Source organism: Bombyx mori, chromosome 19 (assembly GCF_030269925.1).
Source record: "Bombyx mori chromosome 19, ASM3026992v2".
NCBI classification, from domain to species: domain Eukaryota; kingdom Metazoa; phylum Arthropoda; class Insecta; order Lepidoptera; family Bombycidae; genus Bombyx; species Bombyx mori.
In genome coordinates this window covers 919,334-935,811 of record NC_085125.1, presented here as the reverse complement: position 1 = coordinate 935,811, position 16,478 = coordinate 919,334, and the positions used below count along the sequence as shown (strand labels likewise).

Genomic DNA, 16,478 nt, shown 5'->3' with positions numbered 1-16,478 from the left:
AAATGCCTATGAAAAACTAAGAAAAAATATGTAGAAAATCTTCAAAGAAAACATGATTTCATCATCATCAGCCCACAATCGACCACTGCTCGACATAGGCCTCTCCCAATACATACCACTGAGCCCGGTCTTTGGCTCTCCTCATGATGTACTGATACAGAAAAAATCAGTACCGTTACGCGGTGGTACTACCATTTCTACAGGGCATTCGCGCGTCTGCCTTGAAGAGAAAATCCTCCTATCTGAAATTGGGTAATGGAAAGCACGTCGCAGTGTCTACGGACTTTCATGACCATTTAATCAATTGACAATATGATACATCAACAATTCAAACTTCGTAGAAAGATATGGTTTCATGGCTAAAATGCCCGGTATTCTCCAGTGACACACACACATAGTCATACTATGCCGGGACTGAAATCCTGAAGGCTAATAATGTTTTTGATGGATAATTTGATTGACGAAAGAAAAACACGACGTAATAAAAACCTAGTAATGAACCTTAAACTAGAAAACCTAAAACCCTTAGTAATTAGCGGTAGGACATTTTGTGAGTCCAAGCAAATAGATCCAATCCATTCTGCCGCGCGTTCTAGTTTGAACCGTTCTTGTACAATGGAATTGAAACTTTAACGATTAACACCTAACACATAATTCAATTTTCAAGAGTGCCCCTCGTAAACCAAAATATCCACTATTGTATTTCTGCTTTATAAAGAAAAACAATGCAAATTAAGACATCATCATGACCCGCGGCTTGGCAACGACATTACCATTAGTTGGGCACCCATCTATTGCAAAAAAAAGACCATAATTATGGAAAATTTATGTATACTCCTAGTAGTTCGATTAAACTATAGTCAGATGGCGGTCATGTTTAAAGTGTTCCGTCTACCAGCTTAAGTTGTGCTACACCAAGGTCATAGGCAACCGAAAAAATCTTCTTAATTACGCCGAGCTCGTTTATCTTCGAAGTGACGTAATCCATTCGAAACTCAGGAGTTGACGGAAGGGTATATATATATTGGAGCAGTTCGTCTCCACAATCACAGTAGTGAACGAGCCATTCGAGTGTTAGTGTGCAAGGAGATCGCAATTCATAATGAAACTGGTAAAATTGATGCTATTTTCGTGGATCGCGATAATGATTTTTGGCTCTGGCAAAAACCTTTTGTGTGAAAAAGTAGAGTTTATTGCAGTTCTTTGTATGCTAAAATTATTCAAATCCTGATATAAAACGTTCGTTAATGCTACCCAAAACAAAATCCGGATAGTTACAACTGCCGCACCTCTAACTGCCGCAAAACTATAGTGCTTAAAATATACAAAATAATTAATTTTTTTTTTTCCTCAAGCAGTTAAAAAATTATAATGTAGAGAAAAAAACTGAATTATTTTATTAAAAATAATGTATTTTACACCAATCGAATCTATTTTGTATTACTGAAACAAGTTATGGAATACAATTTCATGGGATAATAGAAAACATCCTGTATACACATTATTTTATTTATAAATTTCTTATAAAATAGTTGGCTAGATGAGATATTGGCCTACGCGGTGCTATGTGGTGTGTGGAGTTCATACTGGAAAGCATTATTGCAAGATGGCATAAATAGGCAGGGCTATAGAAATGGTATTTTACTGGGAATATTTGAAAATAATTTGAGACAATATAAACACAATTTACAGTTCATCGTAGCCGCTCTCATCGCTGTCTGCGCAGCTGGTCGTCTGGAGCACCTGGAACGCTCTTATCTTCCACCAGACAACAGCATCGGTGGTTCCAGCTTTGGAAGTCATGGTGCTCAAGGAGGATTCGGTTCTAACGGCTTCGGAACTGGGAATGGTAGAGCCGGTTCTCATGCTTCCCAGCCGGGTTCCTTCCCTGGTGCTACTTCGAATCAGTACCTCCCACCCAACCAGGGCTCTTCTCTAGGATCTGGACGCTTCGGTTCTTCCCATCAAGGTATTAATATTTTCTTTCGTTCGATTTCATTTTTGTACATAATGTTATTTATTAACATTTGTCGTGTACAATGGTGACTTGCTTGGTGGTGCAATAGTTAGCACCCCTGACTATTGCGTTAAAGGTCATGGGTTCGATTCCCCCCACATCGGCCAAGCATTATGTGTTGAACACATTTATTTGCTGTTTGTCTGGGTATTTATTATCTATATACGTATATATTAAAAAAAAACGTCTATAGGTACATATGTACATTATGATATGTCAGTTTCTGGTATCCATAAAACATGGAAACCTAATTTGGAATCGGATGATCTTGCTTGATTTGTTCGCAAGCAAGCAAGTACACGATTTTTTCCAAGTTTTTTATTTTTTTTTTATTGCTTATATAGGTGGACGAGCTCACAGCCCACCTGGTGTTAAGTGGTTACTGGAGCCCATAGACATCTACAACGTAAATGCGCCATCCACCTTGAGATATAAGTTCTAAGATCTCAGTATAGTTACAACGGCTGCCCCACCCTTCAGACTGAAACGCTTCACGGCAGAAATAGGCAGGGCGGTGGTACTACCCGCGCGGACTCACAAGAGGTCCTACCACCAGTAAGTGGTGTGTGTCAAATTTTTCCAGTGCTATGCCGAAAATGTATACGAGACCAAAACATGTAACTGGATACCGAATGCCGGACTCCGTTGTAAAGATTCGCTTACCACTATGACGAGTTTTTCAATCGCCATGTCGATGCCACTCGATTACTCGATTACTTGAAGAATCGATTTTACAACATCGAACGATTTCGTATAGTGAAGTGTTATCATGTAAAATAGACTATTTGTGAAGCGAACAGTTAATTAAACCACTCAACTGAACGTTAATGTAGACCTGATTTTAATATCACAAACGTGAATCGTGTCTTCGACTTAGATGAGATTGTAAATGTCCTGAGGACTGATTTGATTAATCAAAATTGGCAAGGTTTATAGAATAATTTTAGGATTTTGCGATAATCCGTGAGTTTAGTCTGTCCATGTTCAGGGCTGCCACAAACTAAAACCCTGACCCTAAAATAGATCCCAAATTTATTTATTTCTTTATTGCTTGGATGGGTGGACGAGCTCACAGCCCACCTGGTGTTAAATGGTTACTGGAGCCCATAGACATCTAGAACGTAAATGCGCCACCCACCTTGAGATATAAGTTCTAAGGTCTCAGTATAGTAACAACGGCTACCCCACCCTTCAAACCGAAACGCTGCTTCACGGCAGAAATAGGCGGGGCGGTGGTACCTATCTGTGTGCACTCATAACACGTCCTACCGCCAGTAAGAAAATGGTTTTTTATTGCCTTTGTAGGTAGAGGAGCATACGGGCCGCCCATAAGTGGTAATGGACTGTCGCCCATGGACATGAGCAATGTCAGGATGCAAGCCAACTCAATAATAAAACTTAATAAAACTCAATAGTAACAATAATTTTTATGTACAATGATCCCCTATATATTATTTTTCACAGGATTTGGCTCCCACACTCCGTCGTCTCAATACGGATCTCCTCAAAACCAATACTCGCCTCCAAGCACACAATACGGTACTCCTGGCGGTCAATTCGGATCTTCTGGCCGATACTCTGGTGCAAGCCACGGTTCAGGCAGTCACTCAGGATTCGGAGCATCTAGCGGTCTTTTCGGAGCCTCTGCAAACCAATACGCTAGTCACGGTTCTCCTAGTAGCCAATCCGGTTTTGGAACATCTGGCGGACACTCCGGATTTGGGGCATCTGGTGGGCACTCCGGATTCGGAGCATCTGGTGGGCACTCTGGATTCGGAGCCTCTGGCAGTCACTCTGGTTTTGGATCATCTGGCACTCAGTCTGGTTTTGGATCTGGCAACCAGTATGGTGCCCATGGTGCTTCTGGCAGCCAATCCGGCTTCGGAACCTCTAGCGGTCACTCTGGTTTTGGAGCATCTGGAAACCAATACGCGAGTGCTGGTCACGGTTCCTCTGGTAACCAGTTAGCTTTCGGACGTACTTCCGGTACCACCTTTGGAAGCCCAAGCCGCCAGTACGGCACTCCTCAATTCGGTTCGCTCGGCTCTTCAAGATACCAGAGTGGCGCCGCCAGTCGTCAGTACTTGACACCTAAAATCACCAGCTCTCAGAACATCCCCCAACAAGCGTTCGATGAACAAACTGGCTATCAATACTGATTTGGTACCGCAAACTTCATAATTGTGTTCAAATTATGTATTCTAATTAAAAATTATATATGAGATTGTGTTTTATTGCTCACGAAGACGAGGACCAAAACTAAGCCCATGTCAGAAAAAATATATAAAATGGATATTTGTATTACTGGTGGTAGGACCTCTTGTGAGTCCGCGCGGGTAGGTACCACCACCCTGCCGTAAAGCAGTAATGCGTTTCGGTTTGAAGGGCGGGGCAGCCATGGGCTCTAATAACCACTTAACACACCAAGTGGGCTGTGAGCTCGTCCACCCATCTAAGCGATAAAAAAAAAAATGCCAGACAATAAGGCAAATAGCCTTTTGCAATTGCTCTTGTGGCGGGTAGCCATCATACAACGCAAGATAATTGACAGATGCCTGAATCTCGCTTACGACATTTTCAAGATAAAGCGCATATATACAAGTTCCGAACAACAACATTCGGACCGTCGGTCTACCGAGCAAAATATCACCCGCTCGGTGGAAGATCTTCCCTTTGTCGTATATCTTCCCAAACTCTTAACCACGAGTTCATATTTAGCGCCTCATAATATCTGGTAACAGTTTAATTTTTTGTCCTAACCACATCACATTGACTGTGGTCCACGCTATTGTTTTCACCATTTTTTTCAACTTTGTGGGTGGTGTTCTTACGTGTAACTTCTGTTTGCTTACGTTTAAGGACAAGATAGGCTACCATAGCCATATTAGAGCGCATGAGAGGTGCGGACATTAGCTTTTAAGTTATTAAACAGAAAATTTTGGTCGCCGTGGCCGAAACCGGCTAGGCACCATGATGATGATGATGATGATTGTTTTCACCCCATGGTTCAGTCGTTGAGGTCCTTGCAGAGCGTCGTGATCTACTGCCAATGGTGCAATTTTTCATAGTTCGATTTTCAATCTTGTGCATTATACATTGATTTTTATCACGCCTACCACCTCGAAACAATCAAAGGTTCCACTTATTCTGATTCAACTTAGTTCCAATGATTTTTGCTTGCCATTCGTAACAAAGGCAGGACGACGGTTTCATCATTGCTCATGATGTCTCTTTTTTTTGTTCGAAAGGGTAGTTAGTGGTGGTGGAATGGTCTTGAAATCATCAAGATCAGGATCTGATGATGGGATCTTGGAGAAATCGAGAAAAATCTACAGTTTCAAAGCCTATATCGAAGTGATTTGGGCGTTTCTTATTATTCTTCTTATTCTGTGCCGCCGGCACCTTGTACATCAATATTACGCGCTTAATCATTATTTTGCTACGATGTTATTTTAAAACTGATAGCGATATCTTCTAAGATGTTCATTGAAATCAAATGATGTAAAAGTAAAATTTTCATTTGGATAAGGATTAATATCATCTTTGTAAAACACCTTCACAAATAATGCTTTATTTTAAAACAAATTTGGTTAAAATAAAAAAAGTTATAGTAAGCCAACCTTAAAATATAGACATATGCTGTCGTGGACTTTTTTTTGAACTTGTAAAACGGAACAGTTTTGTCATACATTTTAGCGCAACTTTAATCGTTTCCGCAGCGCAAGTAGCAGAAGAGAGAGAGAGAGAAGCTCTCAAAAGGTAAAAAAAACCCGAATTTGAAACATTATTGTATTGGTATTAGCGTTATGTTATATAGCCTATAGCTTTTCTCGATAAATGAGCTAGCTAACACTGAAAGAATTTTTTAAATCGGACCAGTAGTTCCTGAGATTAGAGCGTTCAACCAAACCAACAAACAAACTCTTCAGCTTTATAATATTAGTATAGATTATAAATAAATAAAATAAAATATAATCAACTTCAAACTTGGGATAAGGCAAATATAAAAACAAGAGTCTGTCTGCATCCGAAGAACACTAACGTCGTAATGATACAAGACCTTGACCGGGGACCTTGGTCGGGTCACTTTCGAATTCATCTCATACGAACACGCATTAATGAAACTCGTTCTTGTCTCACATTGCTGCATCGTGACTTGCATGTGTACACGGCAGTAAGAACCTCCCCCCCCCCCCCGTGCTTATAAACTATTTTATTATTCATTGATTAGATAATTAACGTGTCGATATTGAAGCAACTGGGCATCAAAATCAGACTGTCTACTGTATGTCTGAAGCGGATCCTCGAATATTTTGGTCACATTGCGAGGAAAGACGGCGATAACCTGGAAAAACTTATGATCACAGGGAAAGTTGAAGGCAACAGATCTAGAGGCCGCAGCCATACTCGTTGGTCCGATCAGATCCGCACCGCTTTGGACAGTACAGTGTACAGCGCGCTGCATGACGCCGTGGACAGGGAAAGTGGAAAAAGATCCTAAGATTGAAGCTCATGGGTGATGGTGGTCACGACCCTCAGACATGAGGAACACGACTCGAGGAGGAGATGGGTGGACGCATCTACAACGTAAATGCGCCACCCACCTTGAGATATAAGTTCTACCCGTGCGGACTCAAAAGTGGTCCTACCACCAGTAATTACGCAAATTACAACTTTGCGGGTTTGATTTTTATTACACGATGCTATTCCTGAGAAAAGGGAGGGGGGAGGTTTAAGCTATTTTATTTTTATTAGAAATCTCTAATGAAAAATTTAATCCATTTGATGGGTAGGGATATTCACTAACCACGTGATGAGTAGTTACCGGAACTAAAACATCATATTTGAAGCCTTTGATTCTAAGACAGCAGAAGTGTCCATTAGAAAAAATTTAGGAGGGAAAAGTTAATTGAGGAAACCCCTAAAATGGATGAAGTTTGGATAATAGTAGATGCCGATGAAATAAACATTAAATAGGAGAATAAAACTGTTTGGACATATTTTCTTCTCTTTCTTTCTTCGTAATTCCATAAGTGATTCAACCCTTAAAGCATTGATGGTTGTCGTTGTTTTTCTTACATCCGATTCTGAGCCATACATTACATTCTAAAATATGCTTTCAAACGAATCCTAGAGTACTTGAGACATATTGTCAGGAAATACAGTGAAAGTCTGGTGATTAATGACAAAGTTCATAGAAGAGAGGGTGTGCAGTCTATATTTTTTTTATTGCTTAGATGGGTGGATGAGCTCACAGCCACCCGGTGTACTCACTAGAGCTCATAGACATCTACAACGTAAATGCCCCACTTACCTTGATATATAAGTTCTAAGGTAAGTTCTCAAGTATAGTTACAACGGCTGCCCCACCCTTCAAACCGAAACGCATTACTGCTTCACGATAGAAATAGGCGGGGTGGTGGTACCTACTCGCGCGGACTCACAAGAGGTTCTACCACCAGTGTCTGTGCAGTTAGTCTGACTAGAACCGCGAAACCGCTGATACCACCGTCTACGGTTCTCTCCTATCCTAATTTGGGAGCGGCTGACCGAGCGTGTTCCCAGTTATTTTTATTTATTCATTTATTAATTAATATTTGAGACTAGCTGACCCGGCAGACTTCGTAGTGCCTCAATCTATACTAATATTATAAAGAGGAAAGATTTGTTTGTTTGTTTGTTTGTTTCGAATAGGCTCCGAAACTACTGGACCGATTTGAAAAATTATTTTTCCATTAGAAGCCGACATTGTCCCTGCTGAATATAGGCTACTTTTTTTTTTTTTTTTTTAATTATTTTTTTTTGGTTTCATGTGTGTTTTAATGTTTCCGAAGCGAAGCGAGGGCGGGTTGCTAGTCGATAAATAAAAGACCTAAACTTCAGTATAAAATAAACTTAAAACAAACAATAGGAATCCGTCCGATGGAGAACACATCAAGGGAAAACAAAATTGTTATTTTTATTTAATTCTGAACATTTTCATATTTATCTACCTTTTAAACCTTCTCTGGACTTCCACAAATAATTCAAGACCAAAATTAGCCAAAGCGGTCCAGCCGCTTTCGAGTTTTAGCGATACTAACGAACAGCAAGTCATTTTTATACATATAGATATTGGAATAATGTCTTAGCACGACACGGCATAAGACTTCTAAGATCCATAGAAACCAAATCGTATTTACTCACTTTTAAGTATTATTTTAGGAGCCACGAAAATCAGATACGTTCAAACACATTAACCCCCTTTGGCTTTGCCGTAATCGACTTAAAATCTTCATCCGTACCTAAAGTTATAGAAAGTAAACCTATTTCAATTCGATCAAGGTTCAAGAAACCGATATCATTAATGACAGAACAATTAAATTAAATATATATTTTTTAAGTATAAAAATGGATGTTCCTCCACAAAACTATACAGTTGTATAGTACAGTGTGAAGAAAGAACACGTATTACGAAAAGGAACTATGAAATTGGTAAACCTTAGTGTATTATTTGCGTAACAGTTTTAACGGTAGGCAGCGGCTTGGCTCTGCCCCTGACATCGCTAAAGTCCTTGGGCAACGATAACCACTCACCATCAGGTGAAACTTATGCTCGTCCGCCTACAAGGGCAATAAAAAAAGCTGTTAGGGAATGTTGGGGAATTAGGGAATGACTCGATCTTGATGTCCTATTTTTGCTGGCAAACAGTCCTGCGTTCGAACTATCGTCGAATCTATCCATATTTTCCATGCAATTGAAACTTCCTTTTCATCTCCCATGAACAGCATTTAGTTGTTCATGGACTCCAGTACCCGATTAATACCAGCCGCGAGCTGGTCTCCCAGTCTACCAGAAAGCCTAGTTTTATACAAAATTTACTAATGCTTTTATTGTTGAATCCCATTTCGAAGCTGACATCCGCTTTTTGATTTATATAAATACAAGTTAGTGTTCATCGCTGCAATTTATAATACAATTTAATGATAAAAAAGCAAAAACAAATATAAATAAAATATAAAAATAAAATATTCAAAATAAATGTAAAAAAAACACAAGTCACGCCCATTTCCACATTATCTTTGAATGTCAAAAATTCTGTAATTCATATTTATATCGTATACTACATTGCTATCATACTTGACATCTTTGTAGTTCGTTTGGTAGATGGATTTAGATGTTTATTAAACTATTTTTGCAATATTATTGAAGGAAACTACCTACTCTATATGCTCTATAAGTGGGGGAAATTTCATACTCTTTGGTCCTTGCAATTTTCGTAAAAATGAGTACAAAGTTTTTGCTTCACGTATTAATATATAGATAAATTAGATGCAAAAATTAAATTGAATACTAAAATAGAATGTTCATTGTTCGTGGTATAAATGAAGTAAACTCTTTTGAGAAATAAACGAACTGTAGACAGATGTAAGCTACTCAAAAGCTACGAATCTAGAGCACTTGTGATCTCACATCGCGTTACGTGCGTAATATTTACACATGTGATCGTGATTGTGGAGATACGTGTCTCGAAACTGTGACCTCTTGAATGATACTTACGTGTTGCTCTTTAGACCACAAATGTGATATGAGATTCCTTGTTGACGCAAAAATACGTCCAAAAACAGATAATCTTCATAACGGTGTTCGCGTTCAGCTCAGCTGCACAGCTTCCATCCAGGAACTACATTCCACCGAGCCAAGGCGGGCAAGAGAGTGCAGGACACCCAGAACACGGGACTGGGATCCACGGGGATACAGGGAATAGAAGACCACAACAAGATGCCGAGAAGAACTCTGCAATTTTGAAACAAGAGCAAGAAATTACTGAGAATGGGGGTAAGTTTTTTACTGGTGGTAGGACCGCTTGTGAGTCCGCGCGGGTAGGTACCACCGCCCCGCCTATTTCTGAGGTGAAGCAGTAATGCGTTTCGGTTTGAATGGTGGGGCAGTAGTTGTAACTATACTGAGACCTTAGGTGGCGCATTTACGTTGTAGATGTCTATGGGCTCCAGTAACCACTTAACGCCAGGTGGGCTGTGAGTTCGTCTACCTATCAAAGCAATAAAAAAGTTTGTGATTGAAGACTAAGTTATTAAGCTTTACGTAATTTTTTTAATGTCCGTGTTTCTAATAGTGATTTGAACAATCAGCCCCAATTAAATAATCTAGATTAAAACTAATTGCAGATTACCACTTCGGCTATGAAACCTCAAGCGGCATCAGAGCTGAAGAGTCAGGTTCCACCAGCCAATCCCAGGGTGGCTTCTCATACAAAGGAGATGATGGGAACACATACACTGTGATCTACAGCTCAGGAGAAGGTGGTTTCAGGCCGCAAGGAGAGCACCTTCCTGTTCCACCACCGACTCCGCAAGAGATCTTGTTGGCTTTGCAACAGAACGAAAAAGATGAAGCCGCTGGGATCTTTGATGACGGTAAAGATGCTAGTTCATTGTCGCTTCCATAGATCTTTTAACAGTTACCAGTTACTAGCTTTTGCCGGCGACTCCGTCTGCGTGGAACAGTTACTTTGGCATAACGCCAATTTTTACCCCCCACTTCATTTACGTAGAAAGTGAAAATATTTTCAAAAATTTTTTGGTATTGCCGTGATGTTATATATCCTATAGCCTTCCTCAATAAATGGGCTATCTAACACTGAAAGAATTTTTCAAATCGGGCCAGTAGTATGAGATTAGCACGTTCAAACAAACAAACTCTTCAGCTTTTTAGTATTAGTATAGATTAGAACATATCGATAGCTCAACATGTAGTAATTGTTACTCAACCCTATGAAGTAATTGTGGGTACGCGGTGCACTGAAGTAATTAAATCGATTTCAATATTTTAACTAAGGCGCCGGAATATCTAATAAACTACGGGAAAGACAATCTTTAGATACCGAGAGTAACTCTATTTCTAAAAGACCGAAAGAAGATAAAAGATTAAGACATAGCAAACAAAAGAAGGCGAGTTCGGCAATCCGGGCGCCTTAACAGAAATCGACATAATTACTTCAATGCGCCGCGTAGGGCACCGGTGACCTACACGGCAGTCAACGCGTTAAAGGATAAGACAGCCGGTGCATTCGTATCGAGCGATGCGTCGGTACCGATTTTCAAATTTCTGCAAGCAGGTACGTACCACTTTTTGTAACACATGTTCAAGAATGACTTTCATAGTGACAAAAAGAAAGAAAAGAAATCAACTCAATTCGAAGTCGTCGCGGCCTAAGAGATAAGACGTCCGGTGCATTCGTATCTTGCGATGCACCGGTGTTCGAATCCCGCTGGCGAGCACCAATTTTTCTAGTTAATTAAATACGTAGTGAAATAAGTAAATAATAAGGAGCTGCAGGGTTTACATTGTACAAATGCTAAAAAGTGTATATTCCCCTAATCTGACAATTTGAGAATGACGTAAAGAAAGGGGAGGGCTATAAAGCTATAAAAAAAAAACGTCATCTGGACATCCTCGAGCGTGGCTCAGTTTTTTATTTTATTTTGAAGAAAATAATTCAAGGATAACGAAAAATATATAATCTGGCGATTTCAACATGTCGAAATAACAACAATTCGTCGATAAATGAATGCATACAGCTGCGTAATGCCTATATTCCCCTCTCCGCATTTTTTGAGCATGTTGTTTTTTAAGTATTTTCTTGCAAATACAATGATTTTACTTAAAAAACATAAACTTTTTTTTTTGCATACTTTTTGCTGAGCTTTTCAATTAATTAAGTTCAATGATTTAATTTTTTTATTCTTTATCACATTTTGCGAATCCCTGTAGATAATCGTCAGATTATGAGACAGCACGTCTAGGATATAAAATTGAACCATATATATCTGAATCTGACGCGCTTGACTATTTCAAAAAGGCGATTTTTTTTTTCATATTGTACTAATGGCCGCGAGTTTGCGTCACATCGAAATCGTCAGATTATTGCATGAGAGCTTTATTTAAGGTTCATTTAAGACCCCCTAAGAAAATCTGACGCACTCGATTTTTTGTTTATTTTTCATTTTTAACCCTTACCTACGACCCCCCATCATGCAAAAAATCAGATTAACATACATACCTTATTACAAATACGTAGGACATTTATGCTATCGATATCTGACGCGCTCGAGTATGTCCGAGTATGTAACAGTTTTTTTTATAAATTTTAAAATGTATAGCCGCTTCCCCCACCGTTGAAAAGGTATAGATTGTACGATTTTTTTTTCTTATTATCATCTAAGCTTTGCAACCTAACAGGTGTCTATGACGCTTGAGTAAATCCCCATTTAGTATCGTGGGCTCCCCTACTAAAACGAGAATCAACTAATTCAATCTAATGGTCCTAGCGAGTACAGGTTAGTTCTACTCATTGACTTCGGTCATTTCTTAACTTATTTATCCTACCTGTGCTGATGCCTTAAGAGGCTATTTCAGCTTCTCCTTGAGGTGTAGATGAGCTCACGGTGCTCAAACCGGGAATGTTGCTAACACTGGTTCTAACAAGAGCAGTGCTTCCACCTAGCGTTCCGTGAAGCAACCCACTGAGAAGATCCGGCGAGAAACTTAGTGGGCTATCATTTCTTAACGCTGATGCTTCGTGCCAATCAAATTAACTCTTTAAATATAAAAAATGTGTGCAATTCACACGTGGTAGAAGTGAAACCTTCCAAAATTAAAATACAATTATCCTAAACGTCTTAAGTATATGTAAAATTTTGTCATTAGTAAATAATTGTAAGATAGCGCCCTCTGTGAATTGATATTTTAATTTCACGTATAATCCTAAATTAATAAGAGCTTTCATACACACGTTAGTATTAAAAAATCTCACAGATGGCGCTGTATTAAATAGTATGTATATTTCTGTCTCATTCTTTGCTGGCTTCATCCTACACATTTTTGTATTTATGTCTCTTACCTGTCGTTTTTTCCGTTGCATCCGGTTTGAAATCACAACGATTCTAAAGAAGTTTTCACTTCAAAAGTATACATAATTTCTTCAGGTCAATATCATCCTGAAGCGAATAGTGAAAGCAAAGGTACACCTGGGCAGTCTGGAGGCTTCGTTCCATCACCAGGGCAATCCGGTTCTGACAGTCATCAAAACGGTTTCAACTCGAATACCGGATATCACTACTAAGTTTAATTTAATAAATTTTAAAATAATGACTTTTGTAAATTGTCCCTTCATGACAAACACGTTAAAGGAATGTATGATTTGGTATATTATATAAAGTACATAAATCATAAATATTTTTTTTTGTTTTCTTATACTCCATTAGCGGCCCGTTCCGGCTTCGCTCTGGTCTTTAACAAAAACTTCAACGATAATTTTGACATTGTTTTATTTTTTTAAATAAAAGAACACTTATTGCGGCATATCTATAACAGTTAGACATATGCTGTCGCGATACTTTTTGTAAACAATAATGTGTTCTACAAAGTCGTAGTACATTATTATATCATCAATAGTTTTCGCAGGGTACGCGATGTAAAGCATATTTTAGGTAATTTTTTTACACCTTGGGTTACATTATTGGAGTTTTAGTAAGGATCCTTAATTTTTTTCAAAAAATATTATAGCCTATGTCACTCGGCAATATTGTAGTTTCCATACAGTGAAAGAATTTTTCAAATCGGTTTAGTAGTTTCGGAGCCTATTCAATACAAACAAACAACAAATCTTTCCTCTTTATTATATTAGTATAGATAAAATACTGATTATGATTTATAACAGAGCTTAATACAAAAGATTCTGTATGAAACAAAGCTGACAAAGGTCGTTAGTACAATAAAAATGCTGTAATAGTACTTATAAAAAACATTGAGGCCTTGATTGTCCTTGGCTTTTTCAAATGAAGCTGCAATCGCAACTATGATAATAAACATATAATTAATCAAAGAAAATATAATCACATTTTGTGAGCTGACCTCCACACAGCCTATCGTAAATAATGACCACAGACGCACCACAGTGTAGTGGTAAATGAGTGTGCTCATTACTGAAATTCAGAGTTTATGGGATGTGATACTTCCATCGTAGAAGTAGTTCGCTAATACACTTTTTCTCTACCTAATCGTTGATAACTTTTTTTTATGATTGAGAATTTACTGGTGACCCTGAGGCCTTTCCAGTTTCACTAGGACAGGTGGGCGAGCAAGGGCTCAGCCAGAAGCGGCGGAATTTGCTAACAGCTACCCGAGCGCCTTTAAGGGAGACCTAACAACTCAAGAGTAGCTGATTCGCGAATGAATCTACTACCGGATCAAAATCGCGATCCACTGAGAAGATCCGGCAAGAAACTCAACGGGCTGATGCTTAGGTTAGGTTGCACGTCGAACTCTTTGCCGAGTTCGACGAGTACGGTTACCGGGGTCTCTACTCCTAGTGTTAGAGCGGAAGGCGTCTAATGCAAGAGTTATTAGATCAAATGGATCCGTAAGGACGTGTTTAGGCCGACGACCGTGACTGGCTCCTGCGTGATCAGGATTCGGGGAGTAGTCAGCGGCGGCAACGATAAGGCGATTATCATGACGTATTGATAACTATTCTAGCTACGCCGGCAGGTGAGCTCATGAGCTCAAACTGAGAGAATTGATTACCAGGAAGAGCAATGCTACCACCAGATCAGAATCGACCCACTGAGTAGATCGGGCGAGAAAATCTATACGTTTCAATACATTACTAAATTCAAACTATTTATTTACTTATAAAGCTTTTATATGTTCTGTGGGATTTCTAGTGAATGGATGCGAGCTTTCTTTCATCAATAGACTGTTAATATTATTAATTGTAAATGATACCTCGTGCATTCATTAAGCATTTAATACCATATACATACTATAATACAAAAAGACTTTTGCCCCAACTTATTACAGTCAAACCTGGATAAGTGAGAGCTGGATAAGTGAGAAAACTCTATAACTGAGAGTAATAGCCAGGACCTGACATTTTAAGCTCCCAAAACCTCTATTAGCGAGAAACAGAAACCTTTTAGAAAGTCGTTTTTCCCTCATGGACCTCCGTAAGTGAGACTGCTACTTATCTATACCTCTATAAGCGACAGTCGAGCTTTGTTTATTTTTATTACATATTTGTATCTTAAAAAAGTTTAACTCCTACGTAATTATGTCTATAGGTGTTAAAACTATCCTCAGAACATTGTGGTTGTGGTTTGCGTTTGAAATACGCACTATTTGTGCATTAGACCAATCTTATGGAAAGTTTTATGAGTTCAAAATGTCACTCAAAGATTGCCAGACCATCTATAAGGCTCTATAAAGCTTACTCAGGAACCGAGTCTAAATGACGGCCAGTTTTCAATTCGGATGAACTCAGAAAGCTTCCTTAAAGCTTTTGTGGATATAGTTTTATCACCCAATCCTGAGTTTTGACGAACTCGGAATGCTAAGAGATTTAAAACCGACTTCTCAGGAATGGTATCTTGGAACGCCCAGGCCGATCACTTGATATTTTATTCCAAAAATAATTCTTGGTCACCCTTGAGAGCTAACACTACAACTGTCAATAAAGCTGAATAGTCACACAGAATCACACAGTCCCCACTGACTAACTAAGTATCTTTTGTAGAGCTTTCGGCATAAACTCGCTCTTATACTTAACGAAATAAAACCCGCAAATTGATAATTTGCGTAATTACTAGTTGTAGGGCCTCTTGTGAGTCCGCGCGGGTAGGTACCACCACCCTGCCTATTTCTGCTGTGAAGCAGTAATTCTTTTCAGTTTGAAGGGTGGGGCAGCCGTTGTAACTATGCTTCAGACCTTAGAACTTATATCTCAAGGTGGCTTTATTGCCTTTGTAGGCAGACGAGCATACGGCCCACCTGATGATGAGTGGTTACCGTAGCTCATGGACGTCAGCAATGCCAGGGGCAGAGCCAAGCCGCTGCCTACCGTTTAATACTCTCCACAAGCCTCGTTTGAAGAAGGACATGTCGTAGCCCTCGGGAAACACCGTGGAGGGGAGCTCATTCCATAACCTTTGGACAGTAACATTCAAAATGACGACTTTGACGCCAACTGCTGCACCCGGAATTCGGTGAAATCAACAGTCCGAAAAAACCGAGATCCAGATCCAAAAAACTGATTTTCTCTACATCTAACATGAAGTTTGTGTGCGAGAGAGAAGGTCCATTCATTAGGTACAGTTTTAAATATGTTAGAAAGAATAAAACATAATAGTAGAATATCTGTTATGAGTCCAAACTAAATATATTAACTGATGCTTTCAAATGTTTTTAGCCCTAAGTTGCGTTTTATGCGAGCCATATTGATTTCACTAAAATATTTATTTATTACACTTCATGTAAAATTTACATTGGCGGACTTAATGCCTAAGGCATTCTCTACCAGTCAACCAAAGGTAGTGCAGAGTAAATATATCTTTCACATTTCGACAACATTTCTCCAAATTATTTCTTTCCCTGTTTTGATTGTCTATTTTATACTGGGAA

The 16,478-nt window shown here is 39.1% G+C and overlaps 2 protein-coding genes across 3 annotated transcripts; both read left to right on the top strand.

Annotated features, from left to right (window-relative positions):
* Nucleotides 1–840: 840 nt before the first annotated feature.
* LOC101744936 (filaggrin-2) lies at nucleotides 841–4,239 on the top strand. Its single transcript, XM_004926146.5, has 3 exons — nucleotides 841–1,111; nucleotides 1,693–1,969; nucleotides 3,482–4,239. Exons 1-3 carry the CDS (start codon nucleotides 1,103–1,105, stop codon nucleotides 4,174–4,176), a joined length of 981 nt encoding a protein of 326 aa, XP_004926203.1. The 5' UTR covers nucleotides 841–1,102; the 3' UTR covers nucleotides 4,177–4,239.
* Nucleotides 4,240–8,429: 4,190 nt separating this feature from the next.
* CPR16 (cuticular protein RR-1 motif 16) lies at nucleotides 8,430–13,252 on the top strand. 2 transcript variants are annotated; one of them, XM_062673800.1, is made up of 4 exons: nucleotides 8,430–8,491; nucleotides 9,626–9,836; nucleotides 10,187–10,435; nucleotides 13,007–13,252. In XM_062673800.1, exons 1-4 carry the CDS (start codon nucleotides 8,483–8,485, stop codon nucleotides 13,141–13,143), a joined length of 606 nt encoding a protein of 201 aa, XP_062529784.1. In that variant the 5' UTR covers nucleotides 8,430–8,482; the 3' UTR covers nucleotides 13,144–13,252.
* The last annotated feature ends 3,226 nt before the right edge of the window (nucleotides 13,253–16,478 follow it).